The 22,980-nt window shown below is 39.5% G+C and overlaps 1 protein-coding gene across 1 annotated transcript in view; it reads left to right on the top strand.

Annotated features, from left to right (window-relative positions):
- The window catches only part of LOC137616561 (E3 ubiquitin-protein ligase RNF180-like), a 104,961-nt gene extending 82,433 nt beyond the window's left edge, over positions 1 to 22,528 (top strand). The window contains exons 6-9 of the mRNA XM_068346432.1: positions 3,355 to 3,590; positions 7,092 to 7,311; positions 18,702 to 18,813; positions 22,142 to 22,528. Coding sequence (XP_068202533.1) covers positions 3,355 to 3,590; positions 7,092 to 7,311; positions 18,702 to 18,813; positions 22,142 to 22,334 — 761 coding nt within the window. The 3' untranslated portion in view covers positions 22,335 to 22,528. The remainder of the gene's footprint in view (positions 1 to 3,354; positions 3,591 to 7,091; positions 7,312 to 18,701; positions 18,814 to 22,141) is intronic.
- Positions 22,529 to 22,980: the final 452 nt, after the last annotated feature.

Here is a 22,980-nt window from a genome sequence, read left to right as displayed (position 1 = left end):
TGTTAGGATGCTCCCTAGGTAGGAGAACCGGTCCACCTGTTCTAACGGTTGGTCATTCACTGTGGTATTGAAGTTGGGGAGCATCAGTCCTGGTGGATGTTGGACGAGGGTCTTGGTTTTGTCTGTGTTGACTTGCATCCCAAAACGTTCGTAGGCAGAGTTGTGTGCATCAGCTAACGACTGCAGGTCCTCTGCCGTCTGACCTGGGGTGGCATTGTCGTCAGCATACTGCAGTTCTCGCACTGCACACAAGGTGGTCTTGGGCAAAACAAGATAAACAGGCATATGTAGAATTTAGTTGGGAACAATCGGATTGGTTTAATAAATGGTGTAAGGCAGCAGAGGGTAAGGATGACTTTGAGAGATTAAGGGGAATTATTTTGATTGAACTGTTTAAAAATTGTGTGAGTGAGAATATTAAGGATTATTTAAATGAGGAAAAGTTATCCGTTCGTGAAACATCTCTATGTGCATATAATTATGTACTGGCTCACAAGGAGCCAAGGTTTTATGACAAAAAGTTTAATAGCTCAAAATAATATAGGGATACTGATAAGCACTCTAGTATAGATGTTGTACATCAAAGTTCATGTTCTGATTCTCATATCAACCTTAGAGCAACAGATTCAATAGCATGTCAACTAGTAGCAGTTCTATAATGTGTAATTATTGTAAGAAACCTGGTCACCCGGTGTCTGAATATTTTAAACTGAAGAGGAAGGAAAAAGTTGATACTATGGGGTGGGTCTTGCTCTATAAGAGTCTTGCTGTAGAGGGTAACAGTGTATATAACCACGTTTTTTTGAGGGGAAAGCTTGTTAATTTCAGTGTTTATTTCAGATCTGTTGATGTGGTTCTCCATCCATATTCTGCTAAGGGTTTTTTTAGTGTTGATAGTGGTTCACCGCATCCTTTTTTGTATCATGAGTGATACTGGTTGTGCTCAATCACTTATTTTGAAGGGAGTTGTCCCTGTGACTGAGAATTTGTTTACTGGGGAGTATGCTACTGTTCGTGTGGTGGGTGGTGGCCTTTTTAGTGTTCTTGTATAATGCAGATCTTCATTGTAACTGGTTATCAGGTCCTGCTGTTGTTGGTATGGTTTCCGAGTTGCCTATAAGTGCCGTTTAATTTTTGGTTGGTAATGACTTGGTAGATGAGAAAGTTGATGTCCAACCTAAGATGGTTAAAGAGCCAGATCTTGATGAGGAGTTGGAGGTTCTTAGTCCTGATTTGTCTACGTTTTTTTTCGAGGGATGTGACTCATCAAAACTCGTCAGAAGACTTGGAGTTCTACTTGAACGTCTGACAGTGATTGGTTGGTAAAGACAGGGTAAAGGAGGCTCTGTTGCTGTACTACTTCCAGAGGGACTTCATCCTCCTCTGGATACATGAGGCAAGAGGTAGGGAAGATGTTTACAGAGGACAGGCCATATGAATCCTTGAGAGCTTGACCTAGTTCAGTGTTCTACGAGGCCTATCCTGGTCTTGAGGTACCTTTTTGGGATCAGAAAATGTGATTAATTTGTCTGTAGAAGTAGAGGTCTTGTAGGGTGTCTATATAAAATACAGCTCCATGGAAATATACTTCAGTGTAAAATGTAAGTGTCTGGTATATACATACAATAATTAATTTAATGAAAGAAAAATCGGCAAAGACAGTGCATGGAGGAATATAAATTTCTTAGGCAAACAAACTTGAAAGTTATACAGAGAGATGTAAATAAAATACGCATGAATTCTAACGTACAGTATAATTTACAACCTAGATCAGAAAAATAATTTATCTTAGAACATGCTGCTCAAGGGAATATTAACCATTCCATGCAGAAAGCTAGTTACTACTGAAGAAGCCTGCCTGTCGTTATGTCATGAACAGAGATCTCAATAAATCGGATAGAAAACAAAGAGGGTAGCTAAATAAATCAAAACAAGAAAAGAAAATGGAAAAGAGCAACTAAGGTAAATCATGGATGAGTTAAATGAAAGATAAAAAGTGAAGATAATTTTACACACCCTTAAGAAAAAGGGAAGAAGAGAAAGGGGAGAGAGTTAACTTAAGCAAAACATGATAAGAATTGATTGCTATCATCTACAAGACAAATTACATATAGATGCATAAAAATAGGGAGTGAAGGTAATTCTTCACAGAAGGGGTAGTATAAATTAAATATGATTAGAGTTAACAATCATGCTCATGAGGAAATAAAAATAAAGCATGTGGATAATTCTTCACAGGAGTTCATGTTACTTTAAATAAGACATGGTTACATTTATTGAAAGTCAAGGAACATAATAGAGTGATAGCCAATTATGAATTTGTGAAGAATTTTTCATTCGAGACTTATGAAAGGAGCTTATTAGGGAAACTTGATGTTTATAAGAATTTGATGTTGAAAGTTGTAGCCCTATATTTATGGTTGGGGATATTTTTAACTAACTTTATTATTCTAACGAAATTAAATAGAATATGATTTTATAATATATTACAAATCTAATGTGAACTTCATTAAGTTTTCATCTTAGGTTATGATCCAAATAATGTCATTTTCTTTGATCAGATTAGTATCGTTCCTGTTCTCTACCATAGTTCAATATAACATATATTAAGAGTTTTTTTATCAGAGGTAAAGAACTGAATGATAAAGTATTTGTGGATTTGGTATATGTTAAAAGATAGTAGTCAAGTTAAACGAGAACTTTCACTATAATCTGTACTGTATTTTGAAAAGTAATCATGTTTATTTTTATTGTATCACCTTCCTTGTGTCTTGAAAAATTTGATATTCATCATTACTGTAATGGATGTGTTTTTTTTTTTCAGTGTTTTAGAATAAATACTGGGTTATCTATTTTATGATTTGTTTAGTTTTATTGGTGCTATTGTTATTATTATTAAAAACTATTCTATTTCAGTATTCCTATTATTAGCAGTTTGGAATCAGCCTTATCTTACGGCATAGTAACTACTTTATAACTTCTACCTTGCTTTTAACATTGTTAACATTCTTATAGGTACTACTGATTTATCTTAATATTTTTCCTCTGTGATTATTCAAATACAGCATTATAATGGAATCAATGTTTTTATCTTCATACTTTGGAACTTATGTTCAATTAATTGCTTGTTATATAAGTATTAATATTTTTAATACCCTCTTGTTTTAAAAGAATTAGAATATTTTTAACAATCTTTTCTTATGTAAGAATTATAATGTTTTATAACAACCTCTGGTTTTATAAGAATTAAAATGGTTTTAGCAGTCTCAGATTATATAAGAATTAAAATGTACAGTATGTTAACTGGATTATGTAGCATAATTTTACAAAAGCATTATAAATTGTTATCTACAGAAGAGAATCCTTCAACATCTTCCAGCTCTAAAGATATGCAGCTACAAGATAGCATTGGAAATGTACCCTTGACATCATCGGTGGCCCATCAAAATGAGTCACCAAGAAAAAGAATTCGTGGACAGGCTAGGCTTAGGCAAAGGCAGAAACATGTGACAAGTACAGAAAGTGACTTTCAGTCAATGCAGTCGGATGGAAAAGCTTCCAGTTTTTGTGCATCGCTATCATCTGACAAGGTACAGTATGATGTAAATAGCTTATGTCTTGGATAATTTTTTAAACTGGGCTTTTACAGTAAATGACGTTTCATACTAGACTGCATATGATTTATATAATATTTTGGTAAATTGTTAGTTTCTTAGTTTTATTATTTATATTAAATTATTTAAATCATATTCACTGCATGCTTCAATAAATAGTAACCTAGTAATTACTTAAATTAGAGCTAAAAATTCAATGAGATAGCTTTTGAGCAACACTTGCAACAAATATCTAATGCAACACTGTACTTTTGCAAATTGAAGAATAAGACCCTATGCTTTTGGCAGTTTGATGTATGTGTTCATGATAAATGTGCTAAAGGGTAACGGTGAAAGTTCTTTGTAGTGTCTGAGAGCTCAAGATAATACTGATTCTCTTTCTTCTTTTGTAGTTCAATTAACATTTGCCTAAAAGATTTTTACATTTTAAAAATTTTCTATTTCTTTCCCTTCAATAAACACATGCCTTAGTAAAGGAATGAATATTCTAGCAGTAAATGATAACTGTTGTGCCACTCTCTCTTTGCCCCTCCAGTTTCCCCGTTGACTGGGATTATTGGAGACACAATGCAGATTGTTTACTTATTACTGCACATTATGATATCTTACCCTAGTTCATTAGTACATAATTACTACTTGGAGTGTTCAAGGGAATTGTTTCTGTGAGGTCAAGATCCCGGTTCTTTATGTGTATCGTGCATTGCGACAGTCCTAGTCACTCTATTGGGGAGAAGACTTGAGTCTGTAATTTTTATCATAATATCTCTCTACTTACCAAAGTAAGCTCTTCTAAACTACAGTATATCATATTATATCATATTTTGTAGGTTGATGGTGTAGCATATCATATGATTCTCTTAAATCTTGATGGGGTGAAGGAAATTTCAACTAAACTTGACTTGCATCATGTTTCATTTGGCAGATTGTTCCATTTGCTTGCAAGCTCAGCCTCTAGTTCATCACAGGTTAACTGATATAAAATAAATATAGGCACTAGTACATCTACTGACAAAATGAGTTGTAAAATCAAGAAACTATGAAATGCATCTGCTTTCCTGATCTGTACTTCCATTCCAGTTTCCAAATGTATTTGATTGATCTGTGTTGGAATTCGGTCTTATTTCATTAACATTTAACACTCGATAACTTGTCAGTGTTAGCCCATCCCCAGCTAAAGGCCTTTTGAAACCTGTTTGCCTGGTACAGAACATGCCTTATTATTGATCAAGGCTTAGCATGATTGATCTTTGGCACTTAGGCCAAGTGCAAAAGAAGGGATGTGGTGATTTTGAGTTATGGACTGTTCTATCTCAGAATCTGATTGTTTAATGCACAAATCAGGATTGTAGAAAGGTGAAGGCTTGGCGATAGAGAGAACTGGACCAAGTTGAAAGATAGAAACATTTAAGGAATCATTCAACTCGAGTGTGCCAAGCACCATCATTCTGACTCAAATTTCAAAAAAGTTAAATAATTATCGCAAAGCCCCAACCATTATTGATGATATAAGGCCACATTATCTCAACATATTCAATGAGAAAAATAATAATATTGTCATGCCATAAAAATGTCTCATTAATATTTGTGTAAGGGAGGTACTTAGTAAACAAAGCCCAAACTAAGGATGGTGCTAGCCCTAATATGTCACTAAACCTACTGTACTTCCCTAAGTTTCTTAATCTCTGCCATTCTTTAGCCCCTGCCTGATCATTTAGCAACTAGAGTAAAATTTAACCTAGGCAGATCTAGTGAATCTCTAATTGTGAGAAAATTAACAATTAAGTTAAAATTACCTGCAAACTTCTTCTCTTTAATGAAAAATAGGTAATACTGTATTGTTACCAGAGAAGCAGCTACAGATAAAATTTCCAATGAAATGTTCCTTACATAAAATTTCTTTGGTTATCCAAGTCCTATATCCTCTATTTGATAAAAACTATTAGATTTACTCTTGGTTCTTGTACATAAGAATGGTTAAGATAGGCTAATGTCCTGTCTTATAAAAAGATAGCCTCTGTTGATTGTATCGGAATAGATTATCCCAAAATTTTGGCCATTAGCTCATTGAGTTTAAATCTTGAAAAGTATACAAAAACTGAGGCTTATTAACCATTTAAGGTGACTCAAATGACTGAATGGGTAGTAGGTTGGCCAAGGCACCAGCCACCTGTTGAGATACTACCGCCAAAGAAATTTTGAGTCCTTTGACTGGCTAGACAGTACTACTTTGGATCCCTTTCTCTTGTTATGGCTCATTTCATCTTTGCCGATGCATACACAGAATAGTCTGGCCTATTCATTACACATTCTCCTCTTTCCTCATACACTTGACAACACTGAAATTACCAAACAATTCTTCTTTTCTCAAGAGGTTAACTACTGCACTGAAATTGTTCATTGGCTGCTTTTCCTCTTAGCTAGGGTAGAAGAAACTCTTTACCTATGGTAAGCAGCTCTTCTAGGAGAGGGACACTCCAAAGTCAAACCATTGTTCTCTAGCCTATGTACCATGGTCTTTCACTGTCTTAGGTTAGAGATCTCTTGCTTGAGGGTACACTCAGGCATACTTTTCAATCTTGTTTCTCTTCCTCTTGTTTTTTTATAGTTTTTATCCTCTTGTTATTTTCAAGTTTTTATAGTTTATAAATGAAAGATTTATTTTAATGTTATTATTGGTCTAAAACTTCTGTTCTAGTTTTTCCTTAATTCCTTTCCTCACTGGGCTATTTTCCCTGTTGGAGCCCTTGGGCTTATAGCATCCTGCTTTTCCAACTAGGGTTGGAGCTTAGCTAGTAATAATGATAATAATTATAGACTCGGATGCTTTATTGTACTTATACTGCACATATATATACAATAGATATACTGTACTAGATTTATTTATTTATTGATTAATTAATTAAGATATCAACAGTCAGGAGACTTGAATGATAGCACTCAAGGCTATATTAGCTGTAACATGAACCAACCCAGGCACTTCAAAATACCCTGTATAGTCCTTTACTCGCCAAATCCAAAAACTACTTTGAAACTGAATCTACTTGAATGGCTGGAAATTAAGTTGTGCTATGGTGTGATACAGTATTGCAAATAAATGTTTATCTCTTACACTTGGCTCAGAAATGGAAGGAGTGGATATGTGATGTGAGTTCCTGCAGTTGCCTATCATAATACAGCATTTGGTGAGATGTTATGATATAAATGGGAGTGATGTCCATATACAGTGTAGTATCAATTATCACTGAAGAAGATGATTAATGATTTTATTTTGTATACTATTTTCTTTATTTGTTAATTATTGACTAGTATTGCTATATAGCCTATATGTTAATTGGTATATTAAGGGTTGAAACTGGGAGATTATGACAAACCCATTAACTACCCAAGTGCCTTTAATGAATATCATGTACACAGTACAGTACTACATTAATTAGTATCTCATTGCTTTCATTTTTTTTTTCTCTCTCTCCCTATTAGGAGTCTTCAGATGAAGATGAAAACAACAGATGGTTTGAAGACATTCCCCCACATCTCACGTGCTCAGTGTGCTTAGACCTGCTTTACAGTCCATTTGTTGCTCAACCATGCTGTCATGTATTTTGTGAACCTTGCTTAAGGAGACTTGCACGTCCCAACCCAACCAAGACGTGCTGTCCTCTTTGTAGGCAAATCATAGGGCAGTGTATGCCATCTAGAGGTAAGATGTTCATTTGCACAGCTTATTATAAAACTTCAAATATCAGTTTTCTCTCAAAGATTCAGCTAATATTACCTGTTTTACATAAACCACAATCTGTCATTACTTTACTGTTGTTAGCAAGTAGTCCAACTTATATTTACTCCGAAATTAGTATTAAATCATTCGACTACAAGCAAAACTAATAAGCTCTCTTAGAGAGGTGACCTGTTATGTAGTTTTTCTCTTGATTTGAATGTTGGGACTTGCTCTCTGTATGAGTCATCTGGTAATCAATGAGTTTTTACTGCTTCATTTGCCATGGTTGTAAATATGAATTGAGACACAGTAATTTCAGATTTTCTGTTCATGTTAATTTCCTATGAAAAATAATGAATGTATTATATTTTTTTTTTGGCATTTTTTCCAATTATTCTTATACAGATAAGAACCATCATATGATATTAAGAGTGTGATTTTAGCTCAGCTGTAATGGCCATTAAAGTTTTTATGAGGTAGCAGTAGTTACTACCGGTAGTAGGGTAAACCTTGCCCAACCGACAGTCAGCTATGTACTCATTTTGATTTAAGCCGCAACCTATACTAACGTACCTCTTTCTCCTTCTGCTGCCTATTAAACGTCTTTTTTTATGTTTATTTGCAATTTGTGATGGTTACTCCACATGCAAATGTGTCCTGGTAAGCTTGGCATGAAGTATGGCAGGTTTATGAATAACCCTACTGTGGATCCTTTTCATCTTTGTGCATTTTTCATGGGACATGCCTGTTCATATTCATCCCCTTGCAATAAGTGCAGGTTGTGGCCTCCTCTGCAGTAGGTGGATTCAAAAGAAAACTAAGACGGATTCTTTGGTTTTAGATCTGGCAATACCCAAGCTGATGCTGAAGAAGCGTTTTAGCTCCTCTTTCTCTCCTTCATCTTCTCGACCTCTTGAGACTCCTTTAGAAACCTCTAAGGATGGGCCATCTGGTTGAATTGGTGAGGGGGGGAGGGGAACCCAGCTTTTACTCTGGGCATGCTTCAGTGAAAACAGAAGTATTGCCTTCCCCTAGTGAAGGGAATACTCCTCTACCTTTGCCCCAAAATGTGTCTTTTGTTGTGCCTACCAACGACATTATTGAGAACCTTGAAGTGCAGAAGTTCTGGCCTTCGTTGGGCATCACTGGTGTTCTATCTGCAGAAAAGTTCCTAAAGGTGCTGGCTAACACCAGGTCCTTAAAACCTTCCCTGTCACCTCCTCCACCTGTGGAGGCGCTAGAGGATGTGATACCCAATGATGTGTGCTCACCTATTGTTAGGGAGGATGATTTGACCTCTCGTGCTGTAGTATGGTTGTTGCTGGCGCCCCAAAATCCTCGACTCTGAAGTATGGTAAGTGGAGGAAGAGGTCAACTAGCACTTCCTTCCCCCCCCCCCACACCCCTCCTGCATTTTCAACATCATCCTTGGCTGATGACACCTCTGATGTCACTCCTTCTCCCCTAAAGAGGAAGTCTCCTACATCGAGGATGACAGTTTTGCCAGAGTCTTGTGAGACTTAAACCCACCTTTCCTTAGGTACGCACGAGAGAGGCAGTGTAGTACCAAGAACCAACCCAGCCAAAAAAGGTGTATCGTTAAGCGGTGTGTGTGATGCCGGTATCAGGATACCGCCCTTTTCCCGCTCTTTCTCCTTGACAATCAAGGCAAACCTCAGGATCTTTCTCTAAGAAGATTTCAGCCTCGAAAGAGAGAGAAGCTCACTCATGGTGGAAGAGGAACCTATGATTAGTCATCTCAAGATGAGATGTTCCCTCATGCAAGCGTGAGCGTGAATATGATGTATGGTCTCCGTGTAATTGTTCTTCTGTCTCCACACACTCAGTCACCAGGTATTTGGCCACCTCTCAATCATACCTCGCATAATTGTGGCTCATACCTCGCGTGATTGTGACTTTTGAGTAGCCAAGAATGTTCTCAACCACTTGTGAGAATGGGAGCCACATCACACACAACTTGTTCTATGTCAGTGCTACCAGTCCACTCTGAGATCTACCAATGCACTGAGAGCCTTACATGCACTAAGGTCTTCTTGCACGCAACAAAGATCTTCCCGCTGGCTGAGATCTTCCCACGAGCAAAGATAGTCCCCTGTTATAAGACCTCAAAATGCATTTGGATGATAGGTATAGGTAGTCATCGGCTTATGACCGAGGTAGGGACCGAGAGTCGATCTGGATGTATGTCGAACTTAAAAAGTGAAGTTTCCATAGATTTATTATGCTGTTTCATGATTCAATAATTATCTAAGTCATTTTTCAATATTAAACTTAGCCGGTGATTATATAAGCTGCAGCTCTGCTGCCCGACAGAAAAACTCTACGTTCAAAATCCGCCAGCGATCGCTATGCAGGTAGGGGGTGTACATCAACAGCGCCATCTGTCGAGCAGGTACTCAGTACTCAATGTAAGCACAGAACTCAATTTTCTCTCTGTCGTGCCACCGGCAAGACCTACTAAATTCGCTGTTGCTTACTGGATTGGTTTTCACATATTTTGGTGAAGTACACATTTCTAGTTTTGAGCTTTCGCTTTGCAGACGTTATCTTCAATACATCCTTGCATTCTTTTATTGATTTTGGATTATTTGTTGACGACTTTGGATAGATTTTGAATTCCCCTTTGACTAATTCAAGATGGCTGACCCTTCTCAAGTCCCTAAATTCAGGAAATGTAATGCTAGGGACTGTTCAAGGCGTCTTCCGAAGGCCTCTATCGATCCTCACACCGTTTGTTCCAATTGTCGGGATAAGACCTGTCAATTGGAAGATCGATGTGAGGAATGCGTTGGGCTTTCGGAATTCGATTTCATCGAATTCCAGAAATACACACGTAGGCTAGAGAGAGATAGAGTCAGGAGAAGTTCATCTCGCTCCGTTGATTTTTCCTCTCCTCATGCCCCACAACCTATTCCTTCCCCTGTAGTGGTTGCTCCTGATCCCCCTTCTAGCACTCAACAACCTTCGATGGCAGATATGATGCGTGCCATCCAGGCTCTGGGTGAGAGAGTCGAGTCATTGGCGAGTGACCGTAACCAACTCATGGCAGACGTCAAGGAGTTGAAGTGTAAGAGTGCAGTGGGTAGTGACAAAGTGAGTGGTAGTGTTGTGGAAAGTGTTGTAGATAGTGTTACGCTTGAGGGTTCGTCTGTTCGTGCCTGTCGTCCTCCCAGTCCGGGACCTCTTGCAAGCTCCCAAGCCCAGGGGAGAAGCAATGTCGTACGACCAAAGGGTTCGAGAGGCTTTAATCAGCGAACAGATGTTCCCTCCGTGGTTTCGGACGTATCTAACCAAGATCGCCCCACCCACACGAAGACGAGAGAGCCCATTTATTCCTCGTCTGCGGAAGAGGTTTCTCGAAAGAAACCATGGACCAAGGTCTCGCGGCCTCTTAAGCGCAAGTCAGTCCCTTCCGCGCAAGTCCAACGGCCCAGTTGTAGCCACTGGGTCAGTTCGGACTCGCTGCAGTCTTCCGATGACTGCACACCTCCTAAGAGAGGCAAAGCGGTACCGCATCAGGCAGTAACACCGTCTGTTGCCGCACCTGCTACTGTAGACCCTAAGTGGTCTTTGCTGCAGACCATGCAGACACAGTTAACGTCATTGATGCAGGACTTTCGTGCGGAGAAGGTTGACGCTGCACCAACCGCTAGCCTACAACCACCCACGGTTGTGCGTCCAGTGGACGCTGAGGCTACCTTCTCCCGCACTCCAGCTGTGAGAGTCCCGCCACCCATGCGTTCCAGTGTACCCTGCCAGCCGCATGTTGACGTTCAGCGACGCACGGAACCTTCCGTTGACGTTCGCGAGTTACAACAACAACCTAAGTTGTTTTGTTTTGACGCGGTGCGTCAACCTCCGCAACCCAGTGTGGTTACCACTACTCGCCCACAGCAGACTAGACAGTCTGGAGTAGACGCTTTGCGCCCCCGCGCTGCTATGGTTGTTGCCAGTTCACAGACTGGGCAAAAGTTCCATGACGTTGCGTCCGGTTCAGTCACGCATGCACCCGTGCTGCCGGACTCAGCTGACCAGCCGATTCCTACTCCTTTGCCGCTTCCTCCTCAGTTTTCAGATGATGGACTCTCTGATGATGACGACGCTGCACACATTGACGACCCGCATACGGACATCGATGAACCCAAGACCACGCAACCCTCCTTGGACTTTAGGAAAGTTCTTGCACTGTTCAGGGAGATGTATCCTGATCAGTTTGTTTCTGCGGCCCCACGCTCTCCTCCATCTGAGTTCGCTTTAGGCACGCAGTCATCCGCGCCTGCCTTTACGAAGCTCGTCCTCGCCCGCTCGTCTAAGAGAGCTTTACGAGTGTTGGGAGAATGGATGCAGTCCAAAAAGAACCTTGGGAAGACAGCATTCACGTTTCCCCCTGCGAGACTCTCTTCCAGATCGAGCGTCTGGTATGCCACGGGAGAAGTTCTCGGCTTGGGAGTTCCTGCCTCTGCCCAGGGCGACTTCTCAAGTCTAGTAGACTCTCCCCGCAGGCTAGCCATGAGACGCTCTAAGATTTGTTGGTCTCCTTCAGACTTAGACCATCTGTTGAAAGGAGTGTTCAGAGCCTTCGAGGTTTTTAACTTTTTGGATTGGTGTTTGGGAGCGTTGAGCAGGAAGATCTCCCCCTTTGACAAGGAAACTTCCATGCTCATTATGTCCTGCATGGACAAGGCCATACGGGACGGTTCCAGTGAGCTTGCGGCTTCGTTCGTTTCCGGGGTCCTCAAGAAACGGGAAAACCTTTGCTCCTTCTTGTCAGCTGGAGTAACACCGTGTCAGAGATCGGAACTTATGTTTGCTCCTCTCTCAAAGTGCCTTTTCCCAGAGGAGTTGATAAAGGAGATTGCTGCCTCCTTGATTAAAAAAAAACACTCATGACCTGGTTGCGTCCTCTGCCCGCAAAGCCACCCCTTTGCCTACCTTGTCTAGACCCAGGATGGACACTCCAGCGTCCAGATTCATTCCGCCCTTTCGTGGCAGAGCCTCCAGCAGAGGAGGTGCTCGTGCCGAAGGGAGACGTGGGAAGAAGAAAGGTACCAAGTCCTTTAAGGGCAGAGTCTGACTGCCACCTTCTTCAGACAGCAGTGGGAGCCAGACTCAAGAACTTCTGGCAGACCTGGGAGAAAAGGGGCGCAGATGCACAATCTGTGAAGTTGCTCAGAGAAGGGTACAAGATCCCGTTTGTTCGCAAACCCCCTCTAGCAACGTCTCCCATCGATCTCTCTCCCAGGTACAGAGAGGAGGACAAGAGACTAGCTTTGAAGCAAGAGGTGTCTCTCTTACTAGAAAAGGGAGCGGTAGTCAAAGTCCGGGACCATCAATCCCCGGGCTTCTACAACCGTCTCTTCTTAGTGGTAAAGAAGACAGGAGGGTGGAGACCGGTGCTAGACGTCAGTGCGCTGAATGTCTTTGTCACAAAGCAGACGTTCGCCATGGAGACCACAAAGTCTGTTCTAGCAGCGGTCAGGAAGGAAGACTGGATGGTCTCTTTAGACCTAAGGGACGCTTACTTTCACGTCCCCATCCACCCAGAATCCCAACCTTTTCTGAGGTTCGTTTACGAAAAGGTTGTCTACCAATTTCAAGCCCTGTGCTTTGGCCTAAGCACGGCTCCTCTTGTCTTTACGAAACTGATGAGGAATATTGCCAAATTCCTGCATTTAGCGGATATCAGAGCCTCCCTCTATTTGGACGACTGGCTTCTAAGAGCTTCTTCCAGTCGTCGCTGTCTGGAGAATCTAAAGTGGACTCTAGATCTGACCAAGGAATTGGGTCTCCTGGTCAATATGGAAAAGTCCCAACTGGTCCCATCCCAAACTATAGTGTACTTAGGGATGGAGATTCACAGTCAAGCTTTTCGGGCTTTTCCGTCGGCCCCCAGAACAAGTCAAGCCCAAGGATGCATCCAGAACATGCTAAAGAAGGACCGATGTTCAGTCAGACAGTGGATGAGTCTGATAGGGACGCTTTCATCCCTAGAACAGTTCATTTCGTTAGGGAGACTGCACCTCCGTCCCCTTCAATTTCACCAAGCTGTTCACTGGAAAAAGGACAAGACGCTAGAAGCGGTCTCGATCCCCATTTCCGAGAAGATGAAGTCATCACTGACTTGGTGGAAGGACAACATCAACCTCAGAGAGGGTCTGCCCCTGGCTGTTCAGACCCCCAACCACGTTCTCTTCTCGGACGCATCGGACACGGGCTGGGGTGCGACATTAGACGGTCGGGAATGCTCGGGAACTTGGAACTCGAATCAAAGAACGTTACATATCAACTGCAAGGAGCTACTGGCAGTTCATCTGGCCTTGAAAAGCTTCAAGTCCCTCCTTCTAGGCAAGGTGGTGGAGGTGAACTCAGACAACACCACGGCCTTGGCGTACATCTCCAAGCAAGGAGGGACCCATTCTATGACGTTGTACGAGATCGCAAGGGACCTCCTCACCTGGTCAAGAGATCTAAACCTTTCTCTAGTAACGAGGTTCATTCAAGGCAACATGAATGTCATGGCGGATTGCCTCAGTCGGAAGGGTCAAATCATTCCAACAGAATGGACCCTACACAAGGATGTGTGCAAGAGACTATGGGCCACATGGGGCCAACCTACCATAGATCTCTTTGCAACCTCGATGACCAAGAGGCTCCCAATTTATTGCTCGCCAATCCCGGACCCAGCAGCAGTTCATATAGATGCCTTTCTACTGGATTGGTCCCATCTAGACCTTTATGCATTCCCCCCGTTCAAGATTGTCAACAAGGTACTGCAGAAGTTCGCCTCTCACGAAGGGACAAGGTTGACGTTAGTTGCTCCCCTCTGGCCCGCGAGAGAATGGTTCACCGAGGTACTTCAATGGCTGGTGGACGTTCCCAGAACTCTTCCTCTAAGAGTGGACCTTCTACGTCAGCCACACGTAAAGAAGGTACACCCAGGCCTCCACGCTCTTCGTCTGACTGCCTTCAGACTATCGAAAGACTCTCGAGAGCAAGAGGCTTTTCGAAGGAGGCAGCCAGGGCGATTGCTAGAGCAAGGAGGACATCCACTCTTAGAGTCTACCAGTCGAAGTGGGAAGTCTTCCGTAACTGGTGCAAGTCGGTATCCGTATCCTCAACCAGTACAGTACCTCTGTAACCCAAATAGCTGACTTCCTATTATACCTGAGGAAGGAAAGATCTCTTTCAGCTCCCACGATCAAAGGTTACAGAAGCATGTTGGCAGCAGTCTTCCGTCACAGAGGCTTAGATCTTTCTAACAACAAAGATCTACAGGACCTCCTTAAGTCTTTTGAGACCTCGAAGGAGCGTCGTTTGGCTACACCGGGTTGGAATTTAGACGTGGTACTAAGATTCCTTATGTCAGAAAGGTTCGAGCCACTACAATCAGCCTCCTTTAAAGATCTCACTTTAAAGACTCTTTTCCTCGTTTGCTTAGCAACAGCTAAAAGAGTCAGTGAGATACACGCCTTCAGCAGGAACATCGGATTTTCATCTGAAACGGCTACATGTTCTTTACAGCTTGGTTTTCTAGCCAAAAACGAGCTACCTTCTCGTCCTTGGCCGAAATTGTTCGATATTCCAAGCCTTTCAAATTTGGTTGGAAATGAACTAGAAAGAGTCTTATGCCCTGTTAGAGCTCTTAAGTTCTATTTAAGACAAACTAAACCTTTACGAGGACAGTCAGAAGCTTTATGGTGTGCTATTAAGAAACCTTCTTTACCTATGTCAAAGAATGCAGTTTCCTATTATATCAGACTGTTGATACGAGAAGCTCATTCCCATCTGAATGAGGAAGACCATGCTTTGCTGAAGGTAAGGACACATGAAGTTAGAGCTGTCGCAACTTCAGTGGCCTTTAAACAAAATAGATCTCTGCAGAGTATAATGGACGCAACCTATTGGAGAAGCAAGTCAGTGTTCGCGTCTTTTTATCTTAAAGATGTCCAGTCTCTTTACGAGAACTGCTACACCCTGGGACCATTCGTAGCAGCGAGTGCAGTAGTGGGTGAGGGCTCAACCACTACATTCCCCTAATTCCATAACCTTTTTTAATATTTCTCTTGAAATGTTTTTTATTGTTGTTTTTTGGGTTGTCCGGAAGGCTAAGAAGCCTTTCGCATCCTGGTTGATTTGGCGGGTGGTCAAATTCTTTTCTTGAGAAGCGCCTAGATTAGAGGTTTTGATGAGGTCCTTTAGTATGGGTTGCAACCCTTGATACTTCAGCTCCTAGGAGTCGCTCAGCATCCTAAGAGGATCGCGAGGCTCAGTAAGGAAGACGTACTTAAAAAAGGCAGAGTAATTGTTCAAGTCGACTTCCTTACCAGGTACTTATTTATTTTATGTTTGCTATTTTGAATAACTGCTAAAATGAAATACAAAATCCTTAGCTCATAATAATGTAAACAATTAATGCTGGTCTCTACCCACCCCCCTGGGTGTGAATCAGCTTATATAATCACCGGCTAAGTTTAATATTGAAAAATGTTATTTTTATTAATAAAATAAATTTTTGAATATACTTACCCGGTGATTATATATTAAAGGACCCTCCCTTCCTCCCCAATAGAGACCCAGTGGACCGAGGAGAAAATTGAGTTCTGTGCTTACATTGAGTACTGAGTACCTGCTCGACAGATGGCGCTGTTGATGTACACCCCCTACCTGCATAGCGATCGCTGGCGGATTTTGAACGTAGAGTTTTTCTGTCGGGCAGCAGAGCTGCAGCTTATATAATCACCGGGTAAGTATATTCAAAAATTTATTTTATTAATAAAAATAACATATTTCATTAATATTTTCTTACTGTACATCATTATTTCATTTTCATGTGTCATAGGATATCATATGCTCTATTAAAGCATTTAAGGGGTATCGTTTATATAAATCATAACTTATTCAAAATATCTTCATGATTAATGTTACGTCAGCACTTTTATGTTATAGGATATTATAGTTTGTGTACAGTTCATTTATAGCCATTATTATTAATCATACCAATACTGTATGTTCCCTCTCTTTCTGTGTATGTGTACAGGTAGTTCTTTTTTAAAGCTTCATACAGTATTTAAATTTTAGTTCATTATTACGCCTTCATATTTCATTAAACCTTGTGTTGAATTGTAATTTGTTAAATTTTCAGTTTTGGGAGCATTCCAATAATAAACAATTACTTTTGTTTTACTTTTGATAGGCATCAGCTGATCTCAAGGTCCCGCTACCTTATGATTATGTACACATACAAATAACAAGTATTGTTTATATAATTTCTCTTTAACTTGCTCAAAATATCTCGGTAATGAATATTACATCAGCTCCAATATGTTATAGGATATCACAATTTCTATACAGTTTGTTTATAACCCTTATGATTAGTTATCAAATGAATATGTCTCTCTCTCTCTCTCTCTCTCTCTCTCTCTCTCTCTCTCTCTCTCTCTCTCTCTCTCTCTCTCCTAGACTTTCAAAAGGTTTTTGACAAAATTTCTCCTAAAAAAATTAAAGGTCAAAAGAGCACTAGGCATCATTGATTAGCCAGTGGAATGGATCGAAGATTGGCTAACAAACAGAAAACAGAGCTATAGTCAATGGAGAAGATTCAGAGTGGGTAGCTGGTACAAGTGGAGTACCTCAAAGATCTGTCCTTGGTCCATTGCTATCTCTGATCTACATTAATGACAGATTTAGGTTTAACTAGTAGAATAGCCAAATTTTCCGACGATACTAATCTAGGCATAGGTGCTGCAAACTCAGAAGATGTAGAAGCCTTAAGAGAGGATCTAATGAAGCTAGGAGAATAGTCCAGAAAATGGAAAATGCCTTTCAATGTATAAATGGAAAGTCATGCACATAGGTTATAGTAACCCACAATCAGATTATTCATAGCTGGGTAATAAGATAAAGAATGAGGACCAGGAGGAAGATCTTGGTATTATTATCAACGAAGATTTGAAGTTAACCAAACAGAGCATAAAAGCTGAAAAGAAAGCACAAAAATTAATAGTTTACAAAAAGAGACAATTCAAATACAGAAACAAAGACACTGTACTACCAACAGTAAACATCACTAGTAAGACCACATCTAGAATACAGAGTTTAATTCGGGGTTCAAAATATTCAGAAGGATATAGATAGACTGGGAGCAGTACAAGCTAGGGCCACCAAACTAGCTCCAACACTAAAGTAATTTGGATATAAACAGATTTATTGGACAGATTTATAATGTTTCCTCAATCACTACTTGAGATTATTTTTGTTGCATTATAAGACAAGAGAAGTTGAGAGTTAATGTGGGTAAGAGTAAGATTATGAGATGTACGAGAAGGGAAGGTGGTGCAAGGTTGAATGTCATGTTGAATGGAGAGTTACTTGAGGAGGTGGATCAGTTTAAGTACTTGGGGTCTGTTGTTGCAGCAAACGGTGGAGTGGAAGCAAATGTACGTCAGAGAATGAATGAAGGTTGCAAAGTGTTGGGGCCAGTTAAGGGAGTAGTAAAAAAATAGAGGGTTGGGCATGAATGTAAAGAGAGTTCTATATGAGAAAGTGATTGTACCAACTGTGATGTATGGATCAGAGTTGTGGGGAATGAAAGTGATGGAGAGACAGAAATTGAATGTGTTTGAGATGAAGTGTCTAAGGAGTATGGCTGGTGTATCTCGAGTAGATAGGGTTAGGAACGAAGTGGTGAGGGTGAGAACGGGTGTAAGAAATGAGTTAGCAGCTAGAGTGGATATGAATGTGTTGAGGTGGTTTGGCCATGTTGAGAGAAAGGAAAATGGCTGTCTGCTAAAGAAGGTGATGAATGCAAGAGTTGATGGGAGAAGTACAAGAGGAAGGCCAAGGTTTGGGTGGATGGATGGAGTGAAGAAAGCTCTGGGTGATAGGAGGATAGATGTGAGAGAGGCAAGAGAGCGTGCTAGAAATAGGAATGAATGGCGAACGATTGTGACGCAGTTCCGGTAGGCCCTGCTGCTTCCTCCGGTGCCTTAGATGACTGCGGAGGTAGCAGCAGTAGGGGATTCAGCATTATGAAGCTTCATCTGTGGTGGATAACAGTGGAGGGTGGGCTGTGGCACCCTAGCAGTACCAGCTGAACTCGGTTGAGTCCCTTGTCAGGCTGGGAGGAACGTAGAGAGTAGAGGTCCCCTTTTTGTTTTGTTTCATTTGTTGATGTCGGCTACCCCCAAAATTGGGGGAAGTGCCTTGGTATATGTATGTATGTATAAGACAAGATAAGAGAACACATTATTTTTTTGTTTGTTCCTTTGCGTATTTTTTTTCATTTTGTAGCTATTCTACCATACAGTATTGTATTGTGTATGTCATCTTACTTCTCTACTATTTTCTTTTAGATTTGGCAGCCGAAGTCCGTGAAAAATATCCTGATGAGTATGAAGAAAGGCACAAATTTGAACAGAAACATAACATGCAACATAGTCCCTTACCATGGCTTCGGAACTTCAGGTAAGATGTGGATTCTTTTTTTCTATCCTTAAATAACTATACAAATTGTATTATCATGGAATATAGATGTTCTTCTACCTTTTATTTAAGGATACAGTATTAAGATTTTTATATTCTCTGGCATTTTCAGGATTGTTTTAGTTATAGTCCATTTTGATAGATCTCAGTTAAGTAATAAGAGAAGGTATGTAAGGGTAACTGCACCTGAAAGGAAATAGTACCATTACTTCCACACATTAAGAAATTTTTTTCCTCCTTGTTAATGTTAACACGGTGCAGTCTGTACTTTGTATCATCATCATCATCATCATCATCTTCTTCATTATAATTAGCCAAGCTATAACACTAGTTGTAAAAGCTGGATGCTACAAGCCCGAGGGTTCATAATAGGGAAAATAACCCAGTGAGGAAATGAAATAATGCAATAATAACTAAACTATGTACTGTATAAGTAATAAATGAAAGATATAATATTTCTAGATCAGTAATAGTTAAAATACATCTGTCATATATAAACTATGAAGAGAGACATATCAACCTGTTCAACAATCAAGGGATTTCTGTACAGTCTAAGAAGTTATAGGAAGGGTATCACATGGTTCAAGGCTTATGTGAAAGCCAAACTTCAAACTAGCGAATGAAGTATTACCTTTAGCATACATCTTTAGATGTTTTGGCAATAAATGCTTAAAAACTTTAGAAGATAGAGGAGTAGTAGAAATTGTGTGATAATCAGCAGGGCTAGAGGTACCACAAACACATTGACGTAATGGAGTAACTTTACCAGTTCTCAACCAAGTGCAGAAAGAAGCTCTTCTTGCTAACTTCCAAGAAAAACAGACAACTAAAGAGCTAGGAAATCAGCTGTGTTTATAAGAAAAGAGGGAAGATACCATAAATAAGTTTGCTGAAGGTAATCATCTGCTCCTTAGATTGCAATTTAGCTTTTGTAAAGGCCTTGGAGCATATGATACCCTTCTTACAATCTCCAATGCTGTAGAGAAATCCCTTGATTGTGATCAGGAAGTTTGTAAGATTGGCCTTGATTTTAGTGCTGCTTTTGACTGTATTACTCATGAGCCCTTGTTTTCAAACTCAAACGGTTGGGAGTGGATGGGTCTTTTCTCGGCATCATTATTGAATTTTTAAGAGTAGTTGTTGATGGGCACCATAATGAGTATACGAATGGGATAACTGGTGTTCCTCAGGGTAGTGTTCTTGGCCAATTGATTTTCATACTATATACACATGACATATGGATTGGCTTAGAGAAAAAGCTTGTTGCATATGCAGATGATGCTACTGTTTTTATCAATTCCATCTGAATGTAGATCTTGGGTTGGTGAATCCCGTAATAGCGATCTAGCTAAAATTAGTGCATGGTTTAAATTATGGGGCATGAAGTTGAATCCTAACAAAACTCAAAAGTATGGTTGTAAATAGGTCAAGGACAGTGGAAAACGTTATGCATGTTGCACAAGATTTCTCATAATTTTGATCATCCTTTGCATTCAGATCTTCCTGGACAGTTCCATCCTGCTAGTAATACTAGGCATGCAGGCTCCATCATGAGGCTCAATACTACACAGTATTCTAGAAGTATTATTCCAGCTGTGACCAAGTTGTGGAATGATCTTCCTAATTGTGTAGTTGAATCGGTAAAACTTCCATAGTTAAAACTTGCATCAAATGTTTTTATGTGGAACAGGCTGACATAAGTCTTGTTATAGTTTATATATGAAGTATCTGAATTATATGAAGTATTTTATTTTAATTGTTCACTATTTCTTATATTGTTTATTTATTTCCATATTTCCTTTCCTTACTGGGCTAATTTTCCATGTTGTAGTCCTTGTACTTATAGCATTTTGCTTTTCCAACTAGAGTTGTAGCTCAGCTAGTAATAATATCAATAATAATAATAGTCTTGGGTGGTGCCATAGCCTCTGTACCATGGTCTTCCTCTCTATTAGGTTAAAGTTCCCTTGCTTGAGGGTACACTCAGGTGCACTATTTTATATGTTTTTATCTTGCCTTTCCTCACTGGGCTATATTTCCTGGTGGAGCCCTTGGGCTTATAGTATCCCATTTTTCCAACAATGGTTGTAGCTTAGCTAAGAAGAAGAAGAAGAAGAAGAAGAATAAGAAGAATTTATATAAGGTCAAATTAAAACTTTTCATATGATGAAAAAAAAATAATAATGGTAATCTAATATAACCATTCTCATACTCGATGGGAACCAAAAGTTAATGGCAGCCATAAGTAACTTGAAATCATTATAGAGACAAAGTAAGCAACCTAAACAGCAGAGCATGTATCAACGCCATCAACTTTAGCTAGGATTATATAAATAATGAAAGCAATTCAAAACCTATTTAACTGTATTTGACTGAGAACTGGAGGTAGAAATATGGAAACTGTGTTTAATGTAGGAGTTTGAAACATGTTTGTATACTGAGATGATGATTTCTAAGGTTGTTGCCAGGCATAGATAAGCACTCTGGTAGACATCATCTTAGGCCTTTGCAATAGGAGTCAGTGGGTTATTCGTTGTCAATTAGAAGACATTCAGTATTGGAGGTGCTGTGACCGATTCAAAAGAGCATGAACCTGTGAGTCTCCCCTATGCACTCATAGTCCGGGCTTTGCATGTTCATACTGACCCTGGAGCTGAAAAGACATTATTTCTTTTATGTGTTGTGATGTATGGAATTCCCTGTTCTAGGCTTTACAGGATTGTCCATGGGGACCACACAACATCCAACCCCAAAAAGTGATTAAAACTAAGAATTAGAAATTCATTGTTCATTATTATAAATTCAGTATAATGAATTGTATATGTACAGTAGTTTCTATATACATTATGCATAAAATATCTAGAGTAATATTTTTTTTTCATAATTCTAAAGCTGAGAATTTTACCGTTAGTACTGGCACCCAATGGCATATACATTATATTCAGTCTCGTTGTTGGTAAATGTCATGAAATATGTTCATTAAAAAAGCTGCTAGCAAATAGACTTACGTGTTTTATATTAGTTCTCGTATGAACTGTATAGTTTGTATATACATTAAATTCAGATTAAATGGGTGGCTACCTAAACAAATTTGATAAAAGTTAGTACCAAACTGCATGCCTTCCCATGAACTAGTTTTACAAAAGCATAGCAAGTTATACAAATTTAAGGCTAAACATCCTAACCAGGGGCACATATTTAAGCCTAAACATTTGATGAGATTTGACTACTAAAATGTATGTTTACTAATAAAATTATGTATTGAGGTAAGAAGAAAAGTTATGATTTAATATTTTTGTTTTTTTTCCAGAATGGATCAGACAGACGTTTATAGAGGTGGCTTGGTACAGATGGCTGGCGGATGGAGACCAGTTTTAATGTTGCTGGCTCTGAATGCCTTAGGTTTAGGAAGTATGATTTTCTTGAAATGGTACTTGCACACCGAAAATCTTGGTGGAGGCCCAGAAAATCAAGAAATTGAAGGAGAGGAGTTTGTTTTATGACTATTTAGTGATATTCATGCTATCTTGTTACTATTTGGTATAATATGATATAGAGAATTATGAGTTTTACACAAAAGAATATCATTGCAAAATACTTTTGTAAAATATGTGAGCCGTAATTCAGTAATTAGATTATGTATATTGGTACTCGATTATATTCATAATAAGGATTTACATAAATATTATCCATACAAGTATTTGTGTGCTTTATGATAAACAAAGTGTTATGTTACCCTTCTAGATCTCATTATCAAGGAAATTCTCTTGATTTCCCAAGTGAGTATCAAGATAATATTATCGTTAATAGTTTATATATGACGAATCTGTTTTGACGTTGTTACTGTTTTTAGAATGATTTATTGTTAATTTGTTCTCATCATTTATTTATTTCCTTATTTCCATTCCTCACTAGGCTATTTTTCCCTATTGGAGCCCTTGGGCTTATAGAATCTTGCTTTTCCAACTAGGGTTGTAGTTTGGCTAGTAATAATAATAATAATAATAATAATAATAATGATAATAATAATAATAATAAGAAGAAGAAGAAGAATAATGTTGTTTATGTTTCTGTTCATTCAGAATAGTTATTTTCTTGATGATTCCTTCTTTTATACGAGGAAAGGCACACAATTTTCCAAAAGTAATT

This window comes from Palaemon carinicauda, chromosome 22 (assembly GCF_036898095.1).
Source record: "Palaemon carinicauda isolate YSFRI2023 chromosome 22, ASM3689809v2, whole genome shotgun sequence".
In the NCBI taxonomy this organism is placed as follows: Eukaryota; Metazoa; Arthropoda; class Malacostraca; order Decapoda; family Palaemonidae; genus Palaemon; species Palaemon carinicauda.
Note: the sequence above shows the minus strand (reverse complement) of the source record. Positions and strands in the feature narration are given on the sequence as shown.